The following is a 16,989-nucleotide window of genomic DNA, read 5'->3' on the forward strand; positions in this document are numbered from 1 at the left end:
GCTCTTTTCAGGGCTGAGTTTGGAAGCTTTCCCTTCCAGCATGGCAGGTTGCAGCTTCCCAAGAGGCTCCCAACCTCTGTGGAGCTGTTTGCAAATGAAAGCCGGCATCTCACTGGGGCAAGGGAACAAGTGGGACCCTCACCCAGCACAGTTGGTGCCAGCCCCAGCTCCAGCCTGGCCCCCCATGTCCCCCCACATGCCTGGGCACGTGGACCATGAGCCACCCGAGGGTCAACACCCCCAGCTGACCAGGAACAACCTGCCTCAACATTTCTTTGCTCTCCTGGCTGGAGCAATTCGTACTTTGCACCATACACCATGTCTCAAGCCCTTCTGCAAACATTAAAATCCGATCCCTTGGCAGGCACCGGCCCCTCTGCCGCAGTGACAGAACCGGCTGTGGCACCGGCTGCTGGCAGGGCCACCATCCCTCTGTGCCCCCTGAGAGAACAGCGATGCCCAGGGCACCCCCACAAAGAGAGAGGTGACCAGATGGCAGAGCCAACAGCTCTGCTCCTTCCCCACAAGGAAACCGCGTGCCGAAATTTCCACCGAGCTGGCCGCGACTTTTCCAGCCGGTTCTCCAGGTGCTGAGCCAAGGGGAACACTCACACCCAGCCACCACACACGTCTGCAGCGTCACACGAGAGCAGAGAGGTCCAGGCAAGGGGTCACCACCACAGGAGTGCCAGGAAATCGCTCTGGCTTGGGCTGTGACAGCTCAATGGTGGGAAGTGCCTGAATTCCCACTGTAAGGAGGCCCTGACGTCACACCGAGCTGGCTTTGTCAGGGCTATCAATGCAAGGGTGGCTCTCTCATTATTCCCAAAGCTTGCACCACCCCCCTGTCCCTCTCCCTTCCCGTTTGGCTGGAGTGGGAATCCCTGGAGTGCCGGCATGGGGCTGGCTGGGAGCTCTGGTCACCGTCACTGAGCTCCTGACCCACCCGAGAGCGCGGGGACCGGGGCACCCAGAAATAACATCCATATCCCCAAACCCAGCCCTGGGTGTACCCCTGCGCTGGGACAAGAGGGCTCTGCCCCCCTCCCACATTCCTCTCCCAGGGAACTGGCCCATTCCCAGCAGCCGGGGCGGCTCATGGTGCGTCTCTCAGCACCGATATCAATCTTTGGGTTCTATTTCTCCTCCACCACCACCCCCTTGGCTCCCATCGGGGCGTTCCAGCCCCACATCAAAGCCAGCAGCGCACTGAGCCTTTCCCACAGCACAGCCTCGCTGTGTGCCAGCCTGGAGAGGGGACACTGCTGTCCCCCCTGTGCTCAGCCCAGCACCACGAGCCCAAGGTGAGCCCCCGGAGCAGCAGGGACGGTGCAGGAAGGCAGCTGGACGCCCGCCTGGAGCCTCATGAGCTTCCTCTGGAGCCTCTCCCCAGCCTCTGCCAGCACTGGAAGCCCAGCTGGGTGGCAGGATTTGAACTAAATCCCCTAAAACCAGCAGCAGCACGGTGTGAATTCCCACAGAGCACCTCTGACACCCCGACAGCCGCACGCCGTGAGCTGCTTCACAAAAACCTACAGACCATGTGAGACTCCGACAGACACCTCGCCCCAAAGCCAACCCAGAGCTGCAGGGATGAAGCTAAACTGTGACTAAGGGATACCACGGCAGCTGGAAAGGCTCAATATCCCAAAACCTGGCTGGGAAAAGAATCCGTGGCACTGTGCCAGGGGTACCACCGTGAAATGCTGGGGGGAGCAGGGCACGGAGCTCAGCGGCACAGGGCACACGCCCTGGCAGCAGCACGGCCGCCCACGCCACGGGCGTTCCGCAGCGGCTGCCAGAGGGATTTGCGAGTTGAACACCTCAACTCCCACTGCGCAGCGGGACAGCAGCTCAGGTCACCCCGTGAGCTGCACCGAGCTGCCAAAACACACATCCTGCAGGTGAAGAACCCCCGGGTGAAGCATCTCACCCACACCCAGAGGTACTAAGAGAGCCGGGGAAGGGCAGGAGGCAGAGCCGGGGTTTCTCCCCTCCCCGCAGGCTGCCGAGCACGCGGGGAGGAGGAGCTGCTGTTTGCGGCTGACTCACAGTATCGTTCTGGGAGCAGAACTATAGGAGCTATTGTGGGCCCTTCCCTTCCACACCCAGCCCACAACAGGCAAACAGGTTGTTCCACATCCCTCCCATCCCTGCTGGCACCACGGGAGCCAGCTGCCCCTCCAGAAGGTGTAGCAGTGGGAACCCAGCTCTTAGGGGGGGTTTGCTTTGGAGTTGCCTGAGACTCAAGGCTGTTTTTTGACCCCCCTCTAAAACAGGATACGGGCCATTTTAAATAAAAATACCAACTATGCATTATCAAGGAGCCAGATTGCTCAGAGACAGAACATGCTGATGCTGGTGCAGGGCTGGAGCAACCCAGGCTGTCCTGCAAGGGCAGCAGGAGATGGTGGCCAGGGGCCAGGGGACCATCTCCCACCAGCCACATCATCACCCACCAGCAGCACCGTGGCTGCCTCAGCTCCCAGGGTCAGGGCTTGGGCACGTCCCCTAAAAACCAGCCAGCAATAACCCTGCTCACACAACACCTCGGTGCTGAAGATCGGATGCAGCCAGATTTAAGGCAAAACCAAGTGCAGGGAGAGGTGGCACTCGGGGACACGGTTAATGGTGGACTCGGTCAGCGGCTGGGCTCAGTGATCTCGAGGGCTTTTCCAACCTAAACTATTCCACTGAAAGCTTCTGCAGTGTTTTTGGCTCTTCCCCTCACACCAGCACATCGTGACCTGGGCTCACAGACCCAGCCCAAGCAGCTCCCAGGTGCCAGGGAGAAGCAATTCCAGCCCCGCGCCTCAGCCGGCCGAGGCTCTGATCCGCGAGTGCCGACGTTCCGTGTGACAGCGGGGAAGATCCGTGTGCGGGGAAGATCCGCGTGCAGGGGAAGGAGACGAGTGTGGGGAAACAATCAGCTTCTCCACGCTGACTCATCTCTTTCCTCTCCACAACGGTTTCACTCCTGCCAGCCCCAGAGGACTGGGCGATGTGCTGATAATTCATCAGCGACTCGTCAGCGCTTCGAGCTCAGCGCCGCTCCAGCCCGGCCTGGCACAGCTTAAGGCGTCTTGCATTTGTTTATTAAGAGACCAGGTAAAGCGGAAAGCAGAAGCTTCCCAAGGCACCCCGGCTTGGGTTCCCAGTTCCCAGTAACTGGCTCCCTCAGGCTTGCCACTGACACTTTCACCAGGGGTACATCAGAGACCGGGATGTTCCGTGCCCCCCACGCTCCCCCTGGCTGAGGGCCAGTCCCGGATCTGTATCAGGATGCACACACCAGTGAGTGCCCAGTGCCCAGCTGCTCTGGCAGGAGCTATACTGGTGGCACTGGGTTAATTAGCAGAGAACACACCCTCACACGGCCCACCTGGCCCCACGTGATCCGATCCCTCCGGCGCACCGGCGGCTCCAGAGGGGAAGCAAACACCTCCAGGACCTGGAGCTGGCCACACACCCCGCCAAAACCGCTCCTCAAACCTGCCAAGCTCCCCCCATTGCTGATGGACGGCAGAAACCAGCCCATGGACACACACGGGACCCCTCCATTCCCCCAGAAGGAGGGAGCATCCCTGCAGGATCCTTCCCAGGCACAGTGCCGGGGCACACGGCAGGTGGGAATCCTGGAAGTTGTCACCATCACCAGGGAAGGTGAAACCCAGACGTTACACACATCTGCCACACGTTGGGAGCCCCAGCCAGGCCACATGGTCCTCACAGATGCTCATTCACAACCCTCCACCACCATGTACCAAACACAGGTTGGTGAGAACGAGCCTTGGCCGTCTGCTCCTCATGGGAGGGATGGAGGCAGTGGGAAAGCCCCATCCCGAGGCAGCAGAAGGCTGTGAGAGGACTGCCTTGTATTTCTGCACCCTTAGCAAGCCCATTCCTGCAGCTTCCTTTCTTCCACTGGCACAAAGCTGTCACCCACAAGGTGTTAAGTGCATTGTTAAGCCCAAATTTAAAGGATCGAGCAAAAAGATCTCGGCTCCCAGCCAGGAGCTCACCTGCACAGCAGAGGGACCTCACTGCAGGGACACTCCGCCACAAATCACAGGACAATATTTTCTGGAGTTCCGTGTCATCCTGGGCACTGCTCTGGCTGCTTCCCAGTGGACACCAGTAGCTCCGCTGGTCCCAAACCACACTCAGCCACCACCAGCTCCAGCAGTCCCCGATCCCACTCGGAGCTCCACGCTGACCTTTGGCACCTGTGGGATCTGTATCTGCACCTCCACTGCTGCAGGAAGCATCGACCCAAAACAACCACAAATCCAATTAACAGATTAATCCCTGTTCCCAGAGGATCCGGTGCAGCACAAAGCTCCGGGACAGACCTGGAGCTGCAGGGCAGAGCCTGAGCTCAGGGATGCCCCTGGATCCCTGGAAGTGTCCAAGGCCAGGCTGGACAGGGCTTGGAGCACCCTGGGATAGTGGAAGGTGTCCCTGCCCATGGCAGGTGGTGGCACTGGATGAGCTGTAAAGTCCCTTCCCATCCAAGCCATGACGGTGCCACCTCTGATTTTATTGTGGAAATAAAAAGCCATTATGTGCCAGGGGCTCCTTTCAGCTCAACAATGGCTGAGTAATTGCTGCCTGTGCTGCCCTTTCACAGCCTGTGTGTCACCCAGAGCAGCTTCACCCATCCAAGGGGCATTCCAGAAACAACTGCTGAGCAGAATCCACCTCCGGCCCTGGAGGTGTTTCCTGCAGGTGCTGCTCGGCCCCAGAGTCCCGGGGGAAATGTCTCCAGCTCTGCTCACCAGGAGAAAAAAGCCCCTTTCCCTGACTTTGTCATGGCCTAGTTTTCAAGAAGGACAAAAGAAACGACATTTTGAGCAGCATCCAAGGGACCTAAGCAGGAGCTGGACAAGGGCCAAAGTCACCTGAGGACTCGTGCATGAGGCTGGAGCTTCTTGGAAGGGGCTACAAACCACTCCAGGACTGAGCCGGGACAAGCCTTCCCTGGTCAGACACGCGCTCCTCACACCAGCTCATCTGCCCTAGAGCCACTGCCACAACCATCAAGGGGGTGAAGAACAGCCCAAGGAGCCTCTGTCAAGGACCTGTGGGCACAGACCTAATCCCACCCCTGGACTGGCCAGCAGGGAGCTGCACAGAGCAAAGCGACTCCTCTGCTGCTCTGGGACAAGGACAGCTCCACCCTGGACCTGCTCAGAGCATCACTGGGGTTAAGAACACCCCAAAGCCCCGACTCTGCACACCCCAAACCTCAGCAGTGGGGTTCAGACAGCCCCACCAGACACTTGCACCCAAAAACTCAGCCCCCAGAGCCGATTACTGCTCAAGCGCGTGGTTATCGCCACTTCTCCGTTCCCACACGGGATTATCCCGTCTACGCACGGTTCCTAAAATCTGATGGGGAATTCAGGAAAAATGCACAGTGCTAAGCAGCCCCATGGGCAGCCAGCAGCTGAGCCCAGAGCAGTGCTCCAGAGGGCTCCGTGTTCCATGGGACAAACGGGCAGCACCATCAGAGGGCTGGGACACCTCCTGCCCCAGAAAGGCACCAGGAAAGCACCCAGGTTAGGAAAGAGAGGGTGTTGGAGGAAAAACAAGGATCTCAGGTTTTTGTCCATGGAGGCTGGAAACACAAGCTGCAATCCTGACCAGAGCATCCCATGGTCCTGGCTGACATCTTGAAGCAGTTTTCCCTATAAACCAATGGAAGGAAATCCCACTCAGGGAGGGAGCTGGGGGGCACAACATTAATGGAAGCAGCAATTAAGAGAATTCCTGTTTACTGTTCTAAAATGAATTCCCCATCCCTGGGAGTGTCCAAGGCCAGGCTGGATGGGGCTTGGAGCACCCTGGGACAGTGGGAGGTGTCCCTGCCCATGGCAGGGGTGGGACTGGATGGGCTTTAAGGTCCCTTCCAGCCCAAACCGTTTTGAATGAAATAACCCAGAGCTCCTTTCCGGCACTATCGGCATTCCCAGCCCAGGGAGCGATAAGGCAAAGGTGTTCCCAGGAAAAGCTGCACCTCTGGCGAGCACAGCCCCCACGCAGAACATTTCTCAGCCCCTGTTTACACATCTGCTGGGAGGGGGCTGTGTCCCAGCTGTTATCAGCTCCACCGAGCTGCAGCCAGAAATTTTATCTCAACTTTCTCCTGCTCAGAGCAGCTGCCACAGCAAATATCAGCAGGATCAACAGAGCACGGGGCTGAGGAGCAGCTGGAGCCGCCAGGAGCCTGCCTGAGGTGTGTCCACACCAAGAGGGGAAGGAGCAGTGATCTGGAAACATTTTAAACCCCAAAATACTCGAGCCACACATGGGGAGATGGCACTAAGGACATCAAACCCTTGTCCTTTGGCGAGCAACCAGGGCCAGAAGTCGCCAAATCCAGGTTTGAAGTGCAAGCAAACCTGGAGCTGCTCTGGAGAGCCAGCAGGGCGGGGGGTCCCCAAGCTCCAGCCCCCTGATAGGGCTGCCCCAAAGTTCCCTTCCTGGAGGGCAGAGCTGGGTGTCCCTCAGCCCCAGAGAGGCAGCAGCAGCTCCCCGCAGGTTCTGCACAGCCCTCGCGGCGCACACAGGGCTCTTTGTTTTATTTATTAAACAGGAGCAGATTGCTCCAGGCAGCTTTAATCCACGACTCGGTTTCCATAGACACTTACTGCTTTCCCAGCACAACTCCAAGGCAGCAGCAGGGCTGGGGGGAGCGGGGTCTGACACCAAATCCAGAGCCCAGGGGCTGCTCCCCGACTCCTTCAGCCTTTAGAGTCATTCCAGCTCAACCTCCCTGCTAATTGCCTGCCCCAGAGAGACGCTTTAATGAGCACTTTGCCATCGCCGCTGAGCCAGAGCTGCGGGAGGGAGGAGGAGGAGGAGGAGGAGGAGGAAGGGTTCACCTGGGACTGCACAGACACGAGAGCAAAGCCCATCTCACTCTGTGAGAGCCTTAACAAAGTGCAGCATCCCAAGGGGAGCGGGAGAATCACCTCGAACCATGGGGGGAGCCGGGAGGGTCACCTCTGGCTTGAGATGGGAGAACACAGGAGCCATGTCTGGGCAATAGGGAGACTGGGAAAGCAGCTCCCAAAGGATTTACTGGAGAAATAAGTGTGAGAGAGGGGAGGGAGGCACCGAGCGTCACAGCTCGTGACGTTTGCCATCGATTGAGCAAACACAAGTCCCTGGCAGTGGCACAGGGAGGCTCCAGTGCATGCAGGGTACAGTCCCAGCCCCACCACACACGGGGTGACCTCCACCAGCACAGCCCCTGCCCAGTGCAGCCAACCTGCCCCCTCCAGATTCCTCCCTCTCCCTTTCCCCTCCAGAGGCCCCTGATGGGCAGCACAGCCCCACTGCCGGGTCGAAATCTGCTGCTTCTCCTTTGCAAAGGAAGACAAAACCACCCCAAAAGCTGCTCTCCAAAAACGCCACGAGCCAAACCCCTGACACCGAGAGTACCAGGGGGTTTTCCAAACTGCATTAACAGTAAATACAGAGACACTTCCACCACTGAGACAAGGCAGGAGCAGTTCCACACTGAGCTTGTTCTCCCCGGCAGCACCAAAGATCCATTTCATTCCTGGGCTGGGAATCTGCAACTCCATTTAGCAGCAAACTGGGGACTTACCCAATTCTTTCGATCCTTGGCTTTCACTGGCCAACTCTCCCATCTTCACCAGAGCATCAAAGTACCCTTTTGCTGCATATGTCATGCCTAAAAAGCACCAAGAAATGGAGGTTACATTCTCCTTAATGGCTGTTAGAACTTCTGGGGCACTCAGGAGATGCTAGACACTAAAATAGGTATTACCTCAAGGGCCTTAACCCCCCAGGGAAGGACCACACAACAAACAGAGGAAAAGTGAGCAAAGAAAGCTGGAGCAGTGAGATTACAGGGTAATTTAGGATTAAAAAAGGTACATGCAGGACTGTGGTGGTTTTCACTGCAGTGCAAGCATCAGGCTGCTACTGCTGCTCAGAGAAATCACTGCGGAATAATTGAGTATCACAGACTTTCATTATAGTTCAGCCTTGTTTGTTGACATTCCAGCTACACACTTGACTCTAATCAGATAAGCAGGGGGTTTCCTCTAATCACAGAACACGCTGTACAGCCCCAGCTCCAGCCTTCCAACGCTGCCTCTGCTCTGGCTCCTGGGTTCGGCACTTCCTCCAGCTGTCCCCCAGCTCAGGGATCCGAGGGGAAAGGATGACCCAAGCCAAGTTAAAAATTACAGGAAGATCCTTGGCTCCAAAGCGTTTTCACAGCAGAGATGTGAGAAAAACACAAACCCAGTGATCACACTGGGAATCCCAAATGCCGTGGCTGGGGGGAGAGGGCAGCACGGGGTAAACAGATCCACCTCCCAGGTAATTAAAGCTAAGTTATCAGTAGAATACTTCAGAAGAATAAATAAAAAATATAGTCCCAAGGGTGACCCATTCCCCCATCAGACCCTGCCTCTGCTCCCTTCCCTGCAGGAACCAGCAGGGAAAGCACCCCCAAATCATGAACCCCGCTCGGCTGGCACCCCTGGGAGTTGCTGGGAAAGGCTGCTGCCTGTGGGGGTGCCCTGTGCCCCTTCCCCGGGGAGCAGAGTGCAGCGGGCTGGGGTGGACGGGCACTTCCCCGTCACGGCTGGGTGATCCATTAAATCCCAGTTCAAACCAGTGCCCAGCGCTGGCAGGACGCGGCGCCCAGGGCAGCGCCGGCACCCGGGAACGGGGGAGGGCTGAAAGAATCCTCACGGAAACAGCCGGGAGCCTCACCTGGCTCGGGGGAAGGAAAACGCGCTGCAGGCAGGAGCAGGAGCAGCGATCCTTCCCAAAGGTCGGATCCCAAACCCTGGCTCATAAGAGCACGAGACACCAAAGTGGTTTTCCCCCCACTGGCTGAAGATGATGAGAGACTCTCCCCCACAGGCATTTTCACTGGGATTATTAAAAAATAAAATCCAAGAGGCACGTGCAACTCTGAAGGGAGCAGAGCCCTCCCTGGAAAAACACAGCTCTGGGTTAAGCAAAGCTTAAACCTCCTCAAAACCCAGCTGAGGAGGGCCCAGGCAGTGCACAAAGCCAGTTTAAATAGTCCATTTTGGGGTTTAATCAATTCCTAGCTTCCTTTTGATCACTTAAATCTACACCTCCCTAATGGCTCCCAATAGGATCCTGCATTCCCAATCAAGAGCTGCCATCAAGATTTTTAGGCTTTTTCCTTCATTCTTCTGGGCAACTTAAACATTTCAATAACACCTCTTCAAAAATCTCAGTTCTCAGTATTTTAAACAAACATTTAAAGACGAACTGTTTGGAGACGTGTTTCGTTACCCTGCTGCCTCCCAACGTTTTCTCCCTGGAATCCCTCCCATATCCACGGCCTTGCACATCCCACCGTGGTCCAAGAACCATCCTCCCCGTTCCCTCCCCACGGGAACAAAGAACTTTTCAACAAAAACCCGAAAATTTTCAACAAAAACCAAAGGTTTCCCAGCTTTCCCCCCTCCGCAGCCTGGCAGCCCCCGGCACTCCAGCACCAACCATGCCAACAGCGCAGTATCACTTACTTGCTAAGGCTTTTTCATAGGTCTTCCCCATAGAAATGAAATTCCTGAGGCTGGGATTGAACTGCTCCATGATCGTCTAAAGGGAAGAGAACATGGCTGGGATTAGCAGGGATGATGGGAAGTGGAGTGAACAGCTCCATGCTCAGCTCTGTGCTGATAAGCACAAAGAGAGAGCAAAAAATCCTCCCAGCTCCCCAGAAGATGCCCCAGAACCCTCCCCCATCCTGCAGCTTCACTGAGGAGGACCAAGCTGGGTTTGAGCACCACGAGGGACAAGAATGAGGGGGCTCTGCAGTGCCTCAGCACAAGATGCTTCCCCAGGAGAGGAAAGTGAATGCCCCAACCAGAAAAGTATCAGATATGGCAAAAATAACCATAACAACAACTATAAGTGGCTATTTGGGGCAGCCCCAGCCCTCAGACCAACCAGGGAGGTGACCCAAGCTCTGGGGGATGGTGGCAGGTGATGTCCCACTCCTGGGATGGCCACGGAGAGCAGCACCAGCCCAGCCCATCATGGACGAGCAGGAAGGGCTGAAGAGTAGAATTCCAAATGTGCAGCCAGGAGTGAGCCAGAGGGAAGCCACCAGCACCCCCTGAGCTGTGCCAGCCCCGCTGAGGCCACATGCCTGGAGTTACACCTGGGTCCCTCAGCCCTGGGGGGCTCTGCCCACCTGCCCAGAGGGTGGGCTGAACACGGGCAGCGCTGTCTGAGCTTTTCCTGCCTCGCTCCGAGGCCCTCAGTTAAGATGGGGGAAGGAATAATCGGATCAGGGAGAAGAAGAAGGGCTCTTTGTGTGCTTGGCCCCACAGCCACAGCCCGCCCTGCCCGGGCCCTCACCCCGACACCAATCCCAGCCAGCCTGGAAGAGGCACAACCTCCATTCTCTCCTGGGAATCCTCCGGATCAAGTCCAGTTCCAGCCCCAGAGCTGGTCCCAATTCCCTGCCCCACCTTGGGGACACCCTCCCACCAAGGTGCCACCCGAAAATGAGAGTTCAGAGCCTGAATGCCCCCAGGCAGGGATGCACCACAGGCATTCCTGCTGGGAATGGGGGCTCTGCACCCACAGGCTGCTGGCAGAGTCCCACCCCGGGCAGGGGAGGGAAGACAGGCAGACACTTACTGGGAATAAGCTGATTAAGCATCTGTCACCTCATCTGAGGCTGGCCGAACACTATAAAGCTCATTTTCTGCCTGAGGCATTTTTATCCCAGTTCCTGCTGCCCGGCCCTTGAGTCTGACAGCTGAATTCTCTCCACACGTGTGCAGGGCTCAGCCAGAGCCTCCTTGGCTCCAAAAAGCCCTTCCTGGGTCTCTGGGCAGGACCCTGTGTGGGGCACCCATCAGAGGAGTGGCATCAGCCCAGTGCCGGTATTTCAGGAGAAATCCTGTTTATCCTGCCAGGAGCACGAGGCTGGTGGGAGCAGCAGGCTGAGGATGGCTGCAGTGTCCCCAGAGCCTGTCCCCAGCAGCTCCCAGGTCCTCACAGCACCAGCCACAACTGCAAAGGGCAGAAGATGATTGACGAGGCTAATGAGGAGCTGCCCCGCTAATTAGGGCTGCAGGCCAACAACTCAGGGCCCTTGGAAGCTGTTTTGGGTCAGCTCAGAGCAGTTTGGTGGATGTGCTCAGCGTGAAAGGAGAAAATGAATCTGTAGCAACAAGCCAGGAGTTCTCCAGCGTGTAGTAGCCAATTGCACAGGAGTTAATTACCACCGGCGAGGATTGCTCCATCCTGCCCACATCACGTTTAACTCCAGTTGAAAATCTACCTGGGTTATCCCACAGAGCGGCTGGAGCTGTGGGATCACTGCCCACGGCAGGGACAGGGACACGGACACATCCCCGCTTCTGGCAGATCCCCAGCTGCAGCCTCGACCACACTCCAGCTCAGCCTGAGCTCTCTGAGGCTGAACAATATCTAAGCAGCAGAAATGTTGGCAGAATTTCTGCAGGGAGGAGATTTTTCGGCGGTTTGCAGGTTCAGACCAGTGTTTGTGTACGTGGATGTGCACAGGGATATGTAAATAGTGTGATTTTCTCAGCAGTGCCCGTGTAAACGCACCGTCCTGAGCATGAAAACGAGGGAATTAATGATGGAACAGGATCCCCAGACAAAGCATCATCCAGAATTCAGCACATCTTCCCCAAACCAGAGGGAATCAAAGCACAACCCAGCCCCGGCACTGCTCAGGGCAGGTCCTGCTCCCCACTGAGCCAGAAGAGATGTTTTAAAGCAACAAATAGATAAAAGCCCCCAAAGGGTCTCATGGACTGGCTGAAGGAGCGGGAAGGTGACTCTGTGCTGGCCAAGTAAAATTCACCAACCCCCAGGAGGAAGTTTGCTGAAAGTGAATGTTTTTAAAACACTGTCTGGAGCCTCCAACAAAAACAGCCTGGCAGGATGAGAGCAGCGAAAAGGGCTCCTCACTCCAGAGACAAAAATAGCCTTTTCCAAGCCTTCCTCTCACTCCCAGGGTGGGAAGGGAAGGTGACTCCAGAGCCTTCACACCCCCCTCCAGGTGAGAGCCCGAGACCTGCCAAGGAGAAACAGTGGGAAATCAACAGATTTGTGCCATGGAATGGCTCCACAGCATCACCCCTCGCACCCTGGGATGTGCTGGAGCTGCTCCCCTGGCAACACGGGGTTCATCCCCCTCCATGGGGGGACGAGGGGCTCTGGCAGGGCTGTCCTGCAGAGGAGAGGTGAATCCAAGTTTGCAGGACACCATCAGCAAAGCAAATATTCAGCAACATTGTGGCAATGAAAGCAAATCTCATTCTCCCCAGATTTTGCCCCCTCAGCAGCACCCACAAGTTGTTTGCCTTCCACGGGCTGCCTGGGCAGAGTTCAGAAAAACACAGACACAAAACCTGGCAGCCAAGGGTTGAAAGGGCTTTGCTTTGTTCCACTGCGCTGAATTCCCTGGGTAATACCACTCAGCTCTCCGGGATTGGCACGGCTTTATTCAGCTGCCAAAAATGAAACTAATGCAAAGCACAAGGTCTCCAGGACACGGCCCTGCTCCGCTCAGTGGGGGAAGAGGCAACAGAAACAAGGTCCCTTTGCTCCCCTCTGAGCACACTCCAGCTGCAGCCAGGATGCTCCAGTCCCACTGGTTAGCTTGTAAGGAAAAGTTTAGAATCATGGAAAAGAATAAAACATCCCGAGTTGGAAGGAGCCCGCAAGGATCATGGAAGTCCAGCTCCTAAATCCTAAGTTTAAGTCCTACTCAAGCTGGGAGTGGACGTGGCTCAGGCTTCTCCTGCACAACAGCTGAAGGGCGGCATTCCGAACACATCCCTGGAAGTGCTCAAAAACCACATGGATGTGGCACCTGGGGACGTGGCTCAGTGGTGGCCTTGGCAGTGCTGAGGGAATGGTTGGATCTCATGGTCTCAGAGGGCTTTTCCAACCTTCTTAAGGATTTTATGGCTCCCTGCAGGACTGACACTGCACAGGGACCTGGGCCCACCCACGGCTTCCCTGGGTGACCGTGAGGAGCAGGACGGAGGGGCAGCACCCGGGGACTCTCCGCTGCCACTGCCACACTGCAGAAGCAGCTCAGCTCCAAGGAAATTTTGTGCCTAAATGGGTCAGCCCTGCTCCAGGAGCACCTTCATCATTTCGGTATCAATATTTAATGCCCAGCAAAGCCCAGTGCTGCCTCCTCCATCACAGCTTGTCCTGCCCGGCGCCATCAGGAGCAGCCCTGAGGGTTTCGAGAGCCAAGTTTCTGTCAAGAAGGAGCCCATCTGGACAGGCAAAACCAGGGAAAGAAACAGTCCCCATCTAAAGGCATTTAGATTCTCCTGGCTGTCATGCCAGAGGATGAGGGGACCCAAGTTTCAGGGCAAGAGCTCCGAACATCTTTGTTTCGGGGTCTGGGTTTGAAGAGAACTGGGATAAGGATCCACACAGGGCACAGAGTACCCCAGCGCTCCAGGAACACCTGTCAGTACCCTCCAGTGGCCACCCCTGCTAGGTAGGGCCATCCTCAAGTCCTCAGCGTTGGGATCTCCACCGAGGAGCCAGAAGGGTCCCCCAGTCCCCTCCCCACAGATGTGGCACCGAGGGGCTCAGCTCGGCCCCGGGCTGTGCTGAAGGAGCTGGAGCAGGAGCTGTTTGCCCTGTGCCCTGCCCTGCAACACGAGCAGCAGCACTGAAACCTTAACCACGAGCAGGCTCAGCACAACAAAGCACTGAGGGCAAAGCCCCATCGCAGGGAGCAGCATCCAGCTGCGGCAGCACAGGGAGCGGTTTGGGACACCTCCGGCAAGACAGGAGCTGCTGCTTTCCAACACCTTGTAATCCACGTGTCTGCAGGTGTCCCATCTCCAGGGAGGCCGGGAATGCTCTCCCAGTCCACAGGCTAAGGGAATGGAGCAGCATTCCCACCTCAGAGCCCCTGGCAGTGTCAGAGCCGAGCCCACCATGGAGCCCTGGTACCACGGATGGGAGCGGGGCCACCGATCCCTGGAACGCTCAGAGCCCCTGGGGTGCAGCCGACAGATTTCCCACGTCTGGGCTGCAGGAAGCCTCAAGGCAGGGAGCAGAGGGCATGGAACTCGGGGTGGCACAGGCTGGCTCCTGCCTCCTCTGCCACACACATCATCCCTCCACTGCCAACGCACCAAACCAGCCACAGTTTCCCTCCTGAACCACTTGAGGAAGAATTGCTCCCATCCCTCTGGACCTGGAGATAAGGAGCCTGTGATACCACAGTAACATCGATTACAGCCGATGGGGAGCAAAGGACCCTCAGGAATGAGGTCCATGTTTCTGCACGACAATTCAGCTTCGAGTTCGGGGTGTTGTTGAGCAAACACCTCTTCAAATGCAGAGCTACTCGCACACCACTGCCAACCCATCTTCTGCATGAAAAAATGGCTTTAAAATGAAATGGAGGTTGTGCTGTAAATGGCAATAATCTCATCTGGCAGGAGGAGACAGCTCTGTCTTCGGGGGAAGGAAGAATTGCCAGTCCCTGCTTTCTGCAAAAAGACAATCCGGAGCAAGGAATGAGCGGGGAACAGGAAGGGAGCAGAGGGAGCTGCCCGTCCTCGCACCCCAGCTGGCACCCCAAGCCCCGGGGCTCGCAGCAGAGCCCAGCCCGGCAGCTGTGCCGCTACGCCGGGGTCCTGGGAGTGAATCAGCACCAGGGAAGGTGGGATTACGTTGGCGGAAGGTGCCAGCAGCCTCCGTCTCCCTCTGTAATTACTCCCCGTGTGTAGGCAGCTGCCTGTAGTGGCAGCATCGGCTCGGGGGCGGCTGACAGCTCCTCCACCAGCTCATTAGCACAGTCACTCCGAGGGTGAGCGCTGCTTCTGGAGAACGATGACAATGGGCTCCCCGAGCAGAACGCCTCGGGAAAGCCTGCGCGGGAGCGGGTGCCTGGCATGGGGAGCTGCTGCTCCCGCTCCAGCCCCGGCCCCGCTGCTGCCAAACCCCGGGGAGACGGCGGCCGCAGAAGGAGGCAAAGCAAGGGTCGGTCACCCGTCCTGGGTCCCCACGGGCTGGGGCTCAGCGGCATCGTGCCCTTCCTGGGGATTGTCTCCTCCTGCCCATGGCAGTGTTCAGGCTCCTGCACAGGCCAGGAAAGCACGGGGCAAAAAAATACCTGGGTAACGGGGATTGAAGCACTGGGACTGGTTTTGGATTCAGAGACTCCAAAGCTTAAGGAGATCCAGAAGACCCCACTACGTGAGCCCCCAACTGTCACGCTGGGCTCAGGGGTGCCTGAAGTCCTCAATGGAACCGGGACACACCTGGTTCTTGCAGGCACCACATGCCACACATCTCCAGAGGCCAAGAAAAGCATCGCTGGCTTCAGAGGAGACTTTGCTCTCACAAAGGAACACAGAGCCAGGACCATCCTCCTCCAGCTCCCAGCACCAAGACACTGACTTTGGGTGAACCCACAAGATCTTCACCAGTTCCATCTTCTCATTCCCTGCCTCTGGCTGCTCGCACTGACATCCCAAGGAACTGAAGCGTTCATTAACTGCTGGAGACCTGTGGACTCTTCCCAAGCCCATCTCTGGCTGTCGGGGCCAAGGCACCCCGTGCACCTCCGCCCTTGGGCCAGCCAGGCGCCGATGGAGCCGGCGCTGCCGCTCGCTCCGGGCCGAGGGCTCCGCTCCGGCTCCAGCAAGGGAAGAGCCCAGCCAGCACTCGCCCCTCAGCCCTCGTTTCCTGGGGGGATGGGCTTCACCCAAGCGCAGGTGCTGGGACGGCACAAACTGCCCTGCACGCTCCTGAAGGGCCGTGCCCGGGAGACGGTGACCTGCTCCCCAAACCCGTCATTAGCCCCGTGCTTCGAGGACAACACACCTCAAACAACAACTGAGTCACCGCTGAAGCTGTTCCCAGCCCCTGGCCCCGGCCCCTCTCGCCCTGTTTGCCCAGGTGGCTCCGGGCCCAGCGGTGCTGATGCACAAACACTGGGAGCACCCTCGGTGCCAGCTCTGCCCGAAATCAAGGACAGCCTGCACGGCGGCAAGTCCGGGTCCATGAGCTGCCTGGGATGTCACCAAGATTCAGAGTAGCCAAGATTCTGGGTGCCACGGCACTGCCTGAACAGCTGTTACACCCTAGAATCTCCAAAAACAAGACTTCAGAACTTCACTGCCTTGGTACTTTTTGTACTACATTCTTCTGTCTTTTTTTTTTCCCTGCTCTGTGCTCCCAGGTAACTCAATCCAAGCCCTTAAATCACAGGAAATCGTGCAAGCTTCCCAGTTTAACAAACGACATCCTGCGTTACACGTTAGGCTACAGCAGTTTTATTAGTCTTGGTCTCAAGACCCAGCAGAGCAGAAACCGCTTCCTTCGGAGGGAAATTAAACCACGTAAATTATTGCATTTTCTCAGGACACCGGGAGCAGAGCAGAAAGGAAAAACGGAGAGATCCGCGAACTCCGAGAGAGAGATGGGGAAGGCTCTGACGGCTCTGGCTTGTGGCAGAGCAGCGAGCGGCGGCGGCGCGGGGCTGCCCCGCTCCGGGGTGATGCGGGGACAGCGCTGCCCACCCGGCGATCGGACACCCCCACGCGGGCCCCGGTGCCCCGGGGAAGGCTGGGGGTGCCCGGGGAAGGCTCGGGGGTGCCCCCCGCCCCCTGCCCAGGGCTGGCGGGGCCCCTGCGGCCGCTGCCGCCCCGGCCGGCTCCGGGCACACCCGGGGGGCGGCCCCGACGGCGCCTCCGCCCGCGCCCGCTCTGCCCCCGCGCGTCCCGGGGAGCGGAGCGAGGGAAGGGGAAATTCGATAATTAAAATAACTCAGATAACAGGAAAACGCCGAGACGCGGCGCCGGGCACCTGTTGCGGACCCACCTTGTAGACATTCTCGGTGAGGCGGTGCACCTCCTCGGAGCGGGCCATGCCGGGCGGGCCGGGCAGCACCATGGGCGGCGGCGCGGGGTGCGGGGCGAG

General features: G+C 57.7%; 1 protein-coding gene across 8 annotated transcripts in view; it reads right to left on the minus strand.

Moving 5' to 3' along the window:
- The window catches only part of BAIAP2 (BAR/IMD domain containing adaptor protein 2), a 39,629-nt gene extending 22,646 nt beyond the window's left edge, over window positions 1-16,983 (minus strand). For all 8 annotated transcript variants that reach the window (XM_042025557.1, XM_042025556.1, XM_042025559.1 and 5 more), the window contains exons 1-3: window positions 16,891-16,983; window positions 9,555-9,630; window positions 7,619-7,705 (exon numbers count right to left, since the gene is read on the minus strand). In XM_042025557.1, the coding sequence (XP_041881491.1) occupies window positions 7,619-7,705; window positions 9,555-9,630; window positions 16,891-16,962 (235 nt within the window). In that variant the 5' untranslated portion in view covers window positions 16,963-16,983. The remainder of the gene's footprint in view (window positions 1-7,618; window positions 7,706-9,554; window positions 9,631-16,890) is intronic.
- Window positions 16,984-16,989: the final 6 nt, after the last annotated feature.

Source organism: Corvus kubaryi, unplaced genomic scaffold (assembly GCF_017639235.1).
Source record: "Corvus kubaryi isolate FWS band 111438036 unplaced genomic scaffold, C.kubaryi_AGA036_p1.0 37272, whole genome shotgun sequence".
NCBI classification, from domain to species: domain Eukaryota; kingdom Metazoa; phylum Chordata; class Aves; order Passeriformes; family Corvidae; genus Corvus; species Corvus kubaryi.